The 12,846-nt window shown below is 39.2% G+C and overlaps 1 protein-coding gene across 1 annotated transcript in view; it reads left to right on the top strand.

Moving 5' to 3' along the window:
- The window catches only part of ankrd26 (ankyrin repeat domain containing 26), a 131,197-nt gene that overhangs the window by 102,943 nt on the left and 15,408 nt on the right, over positions 1-12,846 (top strand). Inside the window, exons 33-34 of the mRNA XM_073059530.1 lie at positions 6,415-6,556; positions 11,057-11,338. Coding sequence (XP_072915631.1) covers positions 6,415-6,556; positions 11,057-11,338 — 424 coding nt within the window. The remainder of the gene's footprint in view (positions 1-6,414; positions 6,557-11,056; positions 11,339-12,846) is intronic.

Here is a 12,846-nt window from a genome sequence, read left to right as displayed (position 1 = left end):
CCCATATCCTGTGCTCCCACTAGATTTACAAACTCATTCACTGCCCCATTTCAACAAATATAGTATTGTGCAAAATCTTAGGCACCCTAGCTATTTTTATGTGCCTAAAACTTTTGCACAGTCATGTATATCGAAATATACAGTGAAATGTACCTTTTGAATTAACAATCAACACAGTCTGAGGGTGTGCAGGGGCAACCTGCAAGTACAGGTGTCCCCCGCTTTACGAATATTGGCTTTACACCACTTTTACAAAAGACCTATATTAGTAACCTGTTTTCACATTACAAAGAGGATTTTTGCTTTTACGAAAATTTTTCCCGTATAAAGTTATGACGATTAAAAAGGAGGAAATACTGGCGCTTTTAAGGAACATAAAAGTGGATAAATCTCTGGGTCCTGACAGGATATTCCCTAGGACCTTGAGGGAAGTTAGTGTAGAAATAGCTGGGGCTCTGACAGAAATATTTCAAATGTCATTAGAAACGGGGATGGTGCCGGAGGATTGGCGTATTGCTCATGTGGTTCCATTGTTTAAAAAGGGTTCTAAGAGTAAACCTAGCAATTACAGGCCTGTCAGTTTGATGTCAGTGGTGGGTAAATTAATGGAAAGTATTCTTAGAGATGGTATATATAATTATCTGGATAGACAGGGTCTGATTAGGAACAGTCAACATGGATTTGTGCGTGTAAGGTCATGTTTGACAAATCTTACTGAATTTTTTGAAAAGGTTACGAGGAAAGTTGACGAAGGTGAAGCAGTGGATGTTGTCTATATGGACTTCAGTAAGGCACTTGACAAGGTTCCGCACGGAAGGTTAGTTAGGAAGGTTCAATCGTTAGGTATTAATATTGAAGTAGTAAAATGGATTCAACAGTGGCTGGATGGGAGATGCCAGAGAGTAGTGGTGGATAACTGTTTGTCAGGTTGGAGGCCGGTAACTAGTGATGTGCCTCAGGGATCTGTACTGGGTCCAGTGTTGTTTGTCATATACATTAGCGAGCTGGATGATGAGGTGGTAAATTGGATTAGTAAGTATGCAGATGATATTAAGGTAGGTGGTGTTGTGGATAATGAAGTAGGTTTTCAAAGTTTGCAGAGAGATTTAGGTCAGTTAGAAGAGTGGGCTGAGCGATGGCAGGTGGAGTTTAATGCTGTTAAGTGTGAATTGCTACATTTTGGTTGGAATAATCCAAATAGGACATACATGGTAAATGGTTGGGCATTGAAGAATGCAGTAGAACAGAGTGATCTAGGAATAATGGTGCATAGTTCCCTGATGGTGGAATCTCATGTGGATAGGGTGGTGAAGAAAGCTTTTGGTATGTTGGCCTTTATAAATCAGAGCATTGAGTATAGGAGTTGGGATGTAATGTTAAAATTGTACAAGGCATTGGTAAGGCCGAATTTGGAATATTGTGTACAGTTCTGGTCACCGAATTATAGGAAAGCTGTCAACAAAATAGAATACAGAGAAGATTTACTAGAATGTTACCTGGGTTTCAGCACCTAAGTTACAGGGAAAGATTGAACAAGTTAGGTCTTTATTCTTTGGAGCGTAGAAGGTTGAGGGGGGACTTGATAGAGGTATTTAAAATTATGAGGGGGATAGATAGCGTTGACATGGATAGGCTTTTTCCATTGAGAGTAGGGGAGATTCAAACAAGAGGACATGAGTTGAGACTTAGGGGGCAAAAGTAGAGGCAGATTCGGTATTGTCATTTAAAGCAAAATTGGATAGGTATATGGACAGGAAAGGAATGGAGGGTTATGGGCTGAGTGTGGGTCAGTGGGATTAGGTGAGAGAAAGCGTTCGGCACGGACTCGAAGAGCCGAGATGGCCTGTTTCCGTGCTGTAATAGTTACATGGTTATAGATTAATGGTTCTTCACTTCATGCCATTTCAGCTTCAGAAAGGTTTCATAGGAACACTCTACCCTTGTAAAGGTGGGGGGGACACCTGTATCATCATGAAGAACCCCACCCACCTTGCTCATGAACTGTTTTCCTCTCTTCCATCAGGGAAGAGACTACATAGCATCCACGCCAGGATCACCAAACTCAAAAACTATTACTTTCCCTCAGCAGTAAAACCCATCAACACCTCCACTCACTATCCCACCCAACCACCCACCCAACCACCCACTACTTAATCATTTTCTGCTAGTCACCTCCTGCACCTAGCATCACTTTAGATGTATAAGCTATCTTATGTATTTATATTTATTGTTTTTTAATTATTATTGTGTTCTTTATCTTACTGTTTTTATTTGTGCTGTATCGGATCCAAAGTAATAATTATTTCATTCTCCTTTACACTTGGGTACTGAAAGTGATATAAAACAATCTTAAATCTTAAAGCACCAACATAGCATGCCCACAACGTACTAACCCTGACTTGTATGTTTTTGGAATTGGGAGGACTCCCATGCAGTCACGGGAAGAACTACAGACTACTTAGAGACAGCAGCAAGAATTGAACCCCAGCCGGGGATCCCTGGTGAGGTAAAGCATTATGCCCATTTGGAGCAATTGTAGAAAGAGATTAGAAAATACTGAACGAGTATAATTTAGACAAAGATTCAGAATAGATAGCTTGCAGAGTAAGTAAGTGCAGAAGTAATGGAAGCCATTTGGGGAAGAAAGAATTCATGTAGAAACTGATACACTGTTCCAAAGGCTAAAAGTTAGGGGCCTTTATATTATATCACATCCTAATATTTTGTAGCACACTGAAATCCAGTGTGGACCAATAAACCTCACACTAGCCACTGCAACACTTAATTAACCAGAACTTCAATGAGGTCCATTCAGTCTTTGCACTGATTACTGTTGTTACGTACCCCGTAACTGGGTGTCTGACCAGCAGAGAAAGAAGAATCCGTTGGAGTCTGGTGGTACCAAACTAAAGGTGTTTATTAGTAAACAACACAATACAATATCAAAAAATGCAAATATACATATAAAACAAGTTAGCAGTAATAAACCTAAAAGTGCAGGAATAATAATAATCAATAATAAACAAGCTCTATCGATGTCTAGGGGTAAATTAATTGTCATATGTAAGTATAGAGTTCAGTTCATTAAATGCTGAGGTGGTTATGGTTGTTGTGTTGAAATCGTTAGAGAGAGAGAGAGAGAGAGAGAGCGAGCGAGATGTAACAGTTACAGCAGGCAAACCTTCCGTTGCTTTCTTAATCCATCATATCGTTGTGGCCATTTAGTTATGACCCCTCTGGTCTTCAGCTAGACCGTTCTTCTGTGGTGGACTCGTCACTCTAGCATGAGTGGGCACACACACACGTCCCCACCGGCCCTGCTGTAACACTGTGAGCTTTACTGACCGATCTCCTGATTCGGTCTCCGAAGCCCCCACCTTTCTGTGGGTTCCCAACACTCAGTCAGTGTCCACTGGTGTGTCTGAAGGGTGTCTCTCCAGACCTGTCTTTTATCCCCACTCACGGGGTCTCAGCTATCCATCAACTCTGAATGACCGTGTCCATCAAATCAGGCCACTCCTGCTATCTCCTGAGGAATGTTAATGAGCAAAGTAAAGTCCTTGTAGTGGAAGGTAAATAATCCAGGAAGAGTCAAAATACAGTAAATCAACAGTCTCTCTCCCCCTCTTATCTGTAGCAGATGTTCTTGCCTGTGTTTCATCTCTCTCTCTCATGAGCAGCATAGCAACAGCAATAGTTCGTAGTTCTCAGGAGGGGGGTTAGGAATGGTTAACTCTGCACCCCATTGACCATCAGGTCTGTTCATCACTCATAACACTGTACTTGGCTGACATTTGGCATGCTATTTTTTTTTCTGTAGGATTAATTTATTTTGGTGATCACTTCCAGACAAATTAGCATGCTTAGCTGACACTATACTGGAAGTGATTTCCATCCCTAACTCCTTATCCAGGTCTGATCTCATACATAGCCAAAACTTCACTCCAACTCTTGATATCTGGCTAACACCCTTTCCCCTATAACCAAGGACCTACTCACTCAGTCCATACTTACCAAACCCTAAAGGCCAAATCACTCACTCAATGTCACTATTCAACACACTACAACCACTATGAAATCCCTGTCCACTTTCATGGCATCCAACATTGCCCCATCTCTTGGTTACCATTTTGATGCTGTTAATCTTAGACCATTATTGATCCTAGGAAGACTGGGAGTGCCCAGCAGCCACAACAGGTGCACATTTTCAAATCCTTTCACATCACAACTGAAGTCTGAAGCCCTTCAACACCATTCAATATTTTCCAATTAAAAGATCAAGGAGAGCAAAAAAATGTGAGAAAGATCAAAAGGGAGATTAATTTATTAAACAGGAATATTATCCAAAGTATTAGCCATAAACGAATAACATTGCAAAGGAAGTAGAGAGGTCAGGAGGAAAAATAACATGCTAAGTGAATAAATGAGACACCTGATGCATTCTGGGTCTGAAACAGCAACAATTCCTTACCCCTTTTAAATATAAAATTGGGGTGACCTTTGGGGGTTGGAAACAAAAGAAAAGTTAAGTTAATTAGCTCATAATTAGATCTTTAGGAGATCTAGGCCTCATGTGGAGCCAGTGATCATTAATGGAGAATGTGTGGAGCAGGTTAAGACCTACAAGTATCTGGGAGTACAGTTAGACGAGAAGCTAGACTGGACTGCCAACACAGATGCCTTGTGCAGGAAGGCACAGAGTCGACTGTACTTCCTTAGAAGGTTGGCGTCATTCAATGTCTGTAGTGAGATGCTGAAGATGTTCTATAGGTCAGTTGTGGAGAGCGCCCTCTTCTTTGGGGTGGCGTGTTGGGGAGGAAGCATTAAGAAGAGGGACGCCTCACATCTTAATAAGCTGGTAAGGAAGGCGGGCTGTGTTGTGGGCAAAGTGCTGGAGAGTTTAACATCGGTAGCTGAGCGAAGGGCGCTGAGTAGGCTACGGTCAATTATGGAAAACTCTGAACATCCTCTACATAGCACCATCCAGAGACAGAGAAGCAGTTTCAGCGACAGGTTACTATCGATGCAATGCTCCTCAGACAGGATGAAGAGGTCAATGCTCCCCAATGCCATTAGGCTTTACAATTCAACCGCCAGGACTTAAGAACTTTTTAAAAGCTATTATTAATGCTTTTTGAGATAGTGATTTAGATGCATATCATATTTTTTACTGAGTTAAGTATTGTATGTAATTAGTTTTGCTACAACAAGTGTATGGGACATTGGAAAAAAAAAAGTTGAATTTCCCCATGGGGATGAATAAAGTATCTATCTATCTATCTATCTATCTATCTAAATATAAAGTTATGAAGCTTATTAAGCCTACCTCATGCCCCCTGCAACTTAATGAATTTCTTTTGTCTCCACCCCAGATCTAACCAGGGTCTTCAACCTGAAATGTTATCTGTTTCTCTTCCAAATAATGCATTCTGTCCTGTTGAATATTTCCAGCATCTGCAGATTTTGATTACTTTGTAAATTAATGAGCTCAATTAATTCCCCAGCTTTCTTTGGAGAATTTTCAACTGTTTTTTTCTGTGTCACGACTTCTGACATCTGTATGCTATCTGTTTGTTCATTATTTTTGTCAATTGGACAGCATCAACATACTTCCTTTTAATCTTCACTTCTAACTGTGTTTAGAAGCAGAGGCTACCCAACTTCACAACAAACAAAAAACAGGAATCATCTACTGTATCAATTTACATTATAATCATCCTTTCTATATCAAACTCCAGATTTGCCCTCTGCCAAACTTACTACAGATGTTGATACTCCTTCTATCCACCTCCACTCTATCCCCAATTCTCCTGAAATCTTGTATCCATCATTAGTTAAACATGAACTTCTCTCTATTAATGTAAATAACAATTAGCTAATTGAATATACCAATCTATGATCAGCCTATTAAGTTTCCATGGAAAACGAACTTTGCAGAAATCAACTTCCAAAATTTTCTGAGATCCGTGTATTAGAAAACAGACTTCTTAATGTATATCAAAGTTGGTTAAGAGCTTTCAAAAGTACTAAAAATGCTTTCCCAACTAAGTTATTGTTCAAGGTATTAATTGGCTTTTAGATGCTAAACCAAATCTTTTAAGTGAGCTTTTGTTGATAAGTGGTACCATTAATTAAATGGTAAAAATCACCTAAAGTTAAAAAATATATATTATTTTAGTATGGAAATGAAAATGTCTGTTAACAACTGTCTTTTTCTTCCTAGTTATTTCCTGTTGTACTACTTTGTGATTGTTCTCTGCATTCATTTTTATATCCGTGAAATCTAATTTTTTATTTTTTTGGCATATTATTTCTGCCTTGAAGACAGAAATCATAGTAGTGAAGGATGTGTTAAGAAGCATGTAAAATCAAATTAAGCCTACAACTACAGGCACGATCATATTTATTATACAGAATGAGAACACTCTTGAAGACTGCCAAGAAGAAGCTGAAACAAAATGAAGTTCGACTGGTTGACTCCCATATCAACGGAAGTGAAGAACTGGACCATGAGCAAAATGAAACAGCAGACATTGTTAGCACACTAAAGAGGAAGGTGAGGTCGGTTTGCATGTCGGGTCTGTCGATGATGTCTTTTCTAGATGTTTTTAATGCATCACTTCAATTCTGCAAATCACTGTAGCTTTGAGTCATAGCGCAGTCACACTTTTGCTTATTCATCAGCAGGCTGCAGTCATTTCATTGGTGGCGCAGCACAAGGTTTAAAAAGAGCTCAGTTCGTTCGGCTCTTTTTGACAGGCTGCAAACAGCACGGGGAGGTAATTTGTTGATGATACAGTGTGAGGTTTAAAAAGAGCTTGGATACTTAATGCTCCTTGACAGCTGCAAACAGCACGGGACCAATCAAAAGAAGAGAGATAAGCAGTGCAGCCACTGTGTGAGTGGGCCAGTGTCAGGCTTAGGCAAGTACAGGTGCAGGTTCTAAGTAATTTTATAGTAAGTATGTTTTTCTGTTAGTACTTAACTTGTGCACTGAGAATGGGTCCAGAGGTAGTGGTATGTTCTTTGTGTGAGCTGAAGGAAGTCTGGGAGACCTCCTGCCTCCATGGTAACCACATCTGCATGATGTGCACCAAGCTCCAGCATAATAGAGACACTTAAACAACTGGAGCTGCATTTGGATGATCTTAGATTCTTAGCAGAAAATGAGGAGGTAGTAGATAGGAGCTTCAGGAAGGTAGTCACCCCTAAGTTGCAGGAGGTAGGCACCTGGGTGACCAACAGAAGAGGAAAATGGAATCAGCAGCCAATGCAGAGTACCCCTGTGGTTGTTCCCCTTTATAACAAATATACCACTTTGGATGCTGTTGGGGTGGGCAATGGAACTTATCAGGATAAAGCTGTAGCAACCAGGTATCTGGCACTGTGCACTGAGTCTGTCTCTGTGGCTCAAAAGAGAAGGCGGATGAAGAGAAACTCAGTAACGATAAGAGATTCCATAACTGGAGGAGCAGAAAGCAGATTCTGTGGACATTAAAGATGGTATGTTTGTTGCCTCTCAGGTGCAAGGGTCAGTCAATGATGTCTCAGATTGGATTCAGGATGTTCAGAAGGGAATGGTGAACAGCCAGAAGCCATGTTACATATTAGTACCAATAACGTAGATACGAAAAGGGAGGAAGTTTTAGAGAGAATAAAGGGATTTGGGTAGAAAGCTGAAAAGCACGACCTCCTGGGTAGTTACCTCTGGATTGCAGCCTGTGCCTTGGTGCAGGGGCAAGGTCTCAGATTTCTAGATCCTTGTGTCTCTTCTGGGGAAGGTATGACTTGTACAAAAAAGATGGGTTACCCCTGAACCCAACAGAGACCCATATCCTTGCAGCATAAAAAGAAGCAGTCTCAACACCAACCCCTGCAGAACAGCACTAGTCACTGGCAGCCAACCAGAAAAGGATTATTTTATTCCCACTTGCTGCCTCCTACCAATAAATCAATGTTCTAACCATGCTAGTAACTTTACTGTAATACCATGGGCTCTTAACTTGGTAAGCAACCTCGTGTATGGCACCTTGTTAAAGGCCTTCTGAAGATACAAATATACAACATCAACTGAATCCCCTTTATCCTTGTAATATCCCTCAAAGAATTCCAACAGGTTCATCAGGCAAGATTTTCCCTTAAGGAAACCATGCTGACTTTGTCCTATCTTGTTCTGTGTCACCAGGTACTCCATAACCTCATCCTTAACAATTGACTCCAACATCTTCCCAACCACTGAGATCGGCTAACCAGTCTCTAATTTCCTTTCTGATGCCTTCCTCCTTTCTTAAACAGTGGAATGACATTTGAAATTTTTCAGTCCTCCGGAACCATGCCAGAGACTATTGATTCTTGAAAATGATACTGGAGAGGTAGTAGTGAGAGATAAAGAAGTTGCAGACAAGCTTAATAAATGTTTTGCGCAATCTTTAATGTGAAAGACATTAGCAGAATACCAGAAATGTCAGACTTGTCAGTAGAGCAGAAGTGAGTATAGTTGTGATTACTAAGGAGAAGGTGCTTGGGAAGCTGAAAGGTCTGAATATAGATAAGTCACTTCGACCAGCTAGACTACACCCCAGGTTTTGAAAGAGCTGTCTGAGGAGATTGTGGAGGCATCAGTAGTGATCTTTCAAGAATCACTAAATTCTGGAATGGTTCCTGAGGACAGGAAGATTGCAAATGTCACTCCACTCTTTAAGAAGGGAGGGAGGCAGAAGAAAGATAAAATTATAAGCCACTTAGCCTGACTTCAGTGATTAGAAAGATGTTGGAGTTTATTATTAAGGCAGAAGTTTTGGTGTACTTGGAGGCATACAATAAAGTAGGCCAAAGCATGATTTTCTAAAGGGGAAATCTTTTCAGGCAAATCTGTTGGAATTCCTTGAAGAAATAACAGGCACGATAGACAAAGGAGTTGGTGGATGTTGTATATTCAGATTTTCAGAAGGTCTTTGACAATGTGCTGCACGTGAGGCTGTTTTAACAAGTTAAAAGCCCATGGTATTACAGGAAAGGTACCAGCATGGATAGAAGATTGCTGATTGGCAGCAAAGAGCAGGAATAAAGAGGGCCTAGTGTTGGCACAGGAGTCAGCGTTGGGACCACTTCTTTACATGATATCTGTCAGTGGCTTGGATGAAGGAAGTGATGGGTTTGTGGCGAAGTTTTACAGATGATACAAGGATAGACGGAAGGGCAAGCAGTGTTGAAGAAGAAGGGTGTCTGCAGAAGGACTTGGTGAATAGGGCAAAATAGCAGCGGATAGAATATAGTGTATGGAAGTGCATGGTCATGCACTTTGACACAAGGAGTAAAGGCATGGACTATTTTCTAAATGGGGAGAAAACTAAAAACTCAGTGGTACAAGTGGACTTGGGAGTTCCCATGTAAGATTCCCAAAAGGTTAACTTACAAGTTTAGTTAATGGTAAGGAAAGCAAATGCAACGTTCACATTCATTTTGAGAGGACAAGAATACAAAAGTAAGGATGTAATGCTGAGGTCTTATAAGGCATTGGTGAGACTGCACTTGGTAGTATTGTGAGCAGTTTTGGGCCCCTTATTTAAGAAATGGTGTGCTAGCGTTGGAGAGGGTCCACAGGAGGTTCACGAAAATCATCCAAGGAAAGAAAGGGTTAACATATAAGGAGCATTTGATGGATCTGGGACTGTACTTGTTGTTTATAAAATTTGGGAGGATCTCATTGAATATTAAAAGGCCCAGATATAGTGGATGTTTCCTTTATTTGGGGAGTCTAGGAGCAGAGGTTACAGCCCAGAATTGATGGCATCCATTTAGAACAGAGATAAGGAAAAAATTCTTTAGCTAAAGGGCGGTGAATCTGTGGAATCTGTCGCCAAAGACTGGTGTGCAGACTGAGGCATTGGGTAAGGCGGAGGTTGATATGCTCTTGATTGATCACAACATCAAATGTTATGGGAAGAAGGTGTGACAATGGGGTTTAGAGGGATAATAAATCAGCCATAATGGAATGGGTCAAATTACCTTATTATTTTCCAATGCCCTTATGTTTCAGCACTGGGAAGGCCTGCACTTATTGTTCTTAATTGCCCAAAATTCCTCCAGTGAGTCCCAGGCCAGGAGGAAGCAGTGCCGTTTTTCCATATGAAATTGAACACAAACATGAATCACTCCAAGTTGTCCTTTTTACCAATAAAATCAAATGTGGATTGACAAAGTCCTTGTAAGCATGTAGCACATTTTACTGTTAGAATAAAACAACAGGGTGAGGCATCAATACTGTTTTCAAAATCTTGCTCATTCTGGTTCTAAAAGAAGTTTTTATTTAACTTAATGGAAATGACAGGCCATCTATTTGACCCAACCATTAATGTTCCAGAGGAGCAAAGAGTTCTAATCTGTTTTCATAAACAAAACCACACTTGTTATTCTAGATTGCTTCTGTATTTATGCACACAAGGTAGTGATGTGTACTGCAACTTTTCTACTGCTATTGAAAGATTTTTTGTAATTTGAAAACCCAAAGTATAGATGTAACATCAATACTATATATTTTAGTCTCTTGCCACTATTTTTAAGATTTTTGATTTTTTTAATGTTTGATTAACCTGAAACTTTTAGATCTTACAGTGTCTTCTTCCCCACGCACATTATTATCATTATTCATTTTTTCCAAAGTTGAAATATGTTCTCCAAAATTCTATTCTGCCTTTCTTTTTCATTCTACCATAATGTCACTATTATTTTGTTACAAGTGTACCTTTGAAGTATTAACCATCCTTGTGGTTTGGTGTGCCTAGAAATTCAGACATTAAGATGCTTTTTCATATAAATGATGCCTGTTTCTATTCTCAATGAGAAGAGTATCTGGGGTGAGAGAAACAAGCTTTCCCTTCACAAAAATGTATTCTTGTTAAGTACCACCAAATAAAATCTTAATTTTTCAGTAAAATAGCTTACATTTCTAATCAATGTAAGAATACAAAAAAGAATCTGGATGCAATTTATATGCTGATAATCCAGAAGCTGTTTTGAACTTTAATATTTTAATTTATCTCTCTGTCTTACTAAGATTTATGAATTGTCCAGTCAACTTGAAAGAGAATCTGCAAAGTGCATGCATTTGGAATCGACAAATGAAGAACAAATCAAGGCAATGCATTTTCTACAAAAGAGTCATGATAATCTTGAGCAAAGGAAACAGCAGCTAGAGGAGGAAATGTTGCACCTGAAAACTCAGGCTGAAACTCAAAGGAGAGACAGCAGTTACTTGGAAAGCTACAAGAAGAAAATGGAGAAACAAGCTCGGAAGGAAGTAATGCAAAAACTGGAAGAAGTTAATACATTTTTGAAAGTAAGATACCATACCATTTAAGTTTGAACATAAATAATTCATGGGAAATGAACAGGTGCCTAGTATTTAATGTTTAACCTGTCTAATTATAAAAAAATTATGAAAGTCTGCAATGAATAATTATAATACAGTTGATTGGGAAATCTTTGTGATGTATGGAAATTGAATTTGTGTTACTATAAACACTAACAAATACATTTGTAGACTAGAATTTACTTTGTAAACAATGCTGAGGCTAATAAATTGGACAGCAACCTCTAGTGAGCATAATTGCTCCTGCATGAATTGTTCGATGGTAAGTATGTCACAATTGCTATTTCATGAAGGTATATTGAACAATGTTCAGTTCTAGTCACCTCATTATAAGAAGGATATGGAAACTTTAGAGAGGGTGCAGAGTTGATTTACAGCCGTGATTTAGAGAGCAAGTCTTATGAGGATAGGTTGAGCAATCTAGGGTTTTGTTTTTGGAGTGAGAGAGGTTGAGAGGTAACTTGATGGAGGTATACAGAATAAGAGGCACAGATCAAGTGAATAGCCAGATGGTCTATCCTAGGGCAGAAATGGCTAATACAAATGGGAGTAGTTTTAAGGTAATTTGAGAAAAGCGTTGGGGGGGGGGGGGGTGCGAGGGAATCAGAGGTAGTTTTTTTACACAAAGAGTGCCAGGTTGATGGTAGAAATAAATGGATTAGTATCATTTTTAAAAGCTCAGTTTGATCTTAGAGTAAGTTAAAAAGCCAGCACAACAACATGGGCAGAAGGGCCCGTACTGTGTTCTACTCAATAAGTTTTAATTGTGTTAAACTACTTTAGTACCGAGTATTAGCTTTTCCAGATATGGAATTTCATTTCTTTGGCATTTAATATCTTTGACTATTAATGTTGGAGATATTTTTATGACATCTTGCTTTACTTTTCCTTTCTCTTTTAAACGTCAAAGGAAGATGGAAGTCTATGCCAAACATATCACCCTTCACATCGAATTCAGTGTTGGTTACTTTAGTTTATTGAGCTCAGTAGCATGGAAAAATAATTGTCTTGTGTTTCCCAGTCCGTTGACTCAAATTTGCCACCCACCTGCAATGAATGGTCTCGGTCAAAATGCAATTTGTCAGATTAGTGCTACTTTTCCAATATGAAACATTGTGGAAAAGATGTTTCTTGATTCATGTATCTTAATGTTATTTTGCACATTGAAGAGAACTGAAATTCATGGTACAGTATTTAAATCAAAGGTCCAGTGGAAGAATAATTTCTAGATCTGAGAGTTAATACTATTCATGGTAAACATGAACACTGTTGAAGCTTAAACTATAAAAAAACATGAGTGCAATTCACAAACAATACCTCTTGTGCAAAACACATAGCAAAATAAGACAGAAGGACTTCAAAGCAATATTTGAAGTCACTAGAGCTACCTAAATATATTTTTACCACAAACAAGTGATCCACTGGTGTAAAGTAGCCTCAGAATCTGATTACTGATAACTTAAGTACTCAGTGTC

The sequence above is a fragment of the Hemitrygon akajei genome, chromosome 10 (assembly GCF_048418815.1).
Source record: "Hemitrygon akajei chromosome 10, sHemAka1.3, whole genome shotgun sequence".
In the NCBI taxonomy this organism is placed as follows: Eukaryota; Metazoa; Chordata; class Chondrichthyes; order Myliobatiformes; family Dasyatidae; genus Hemitrygon; species Hemitrygon akajei.
Note: the sequence above shows the minus strand (reverse complement) of the source record. Positions and strands in the feature narration are given on the sequence as shown.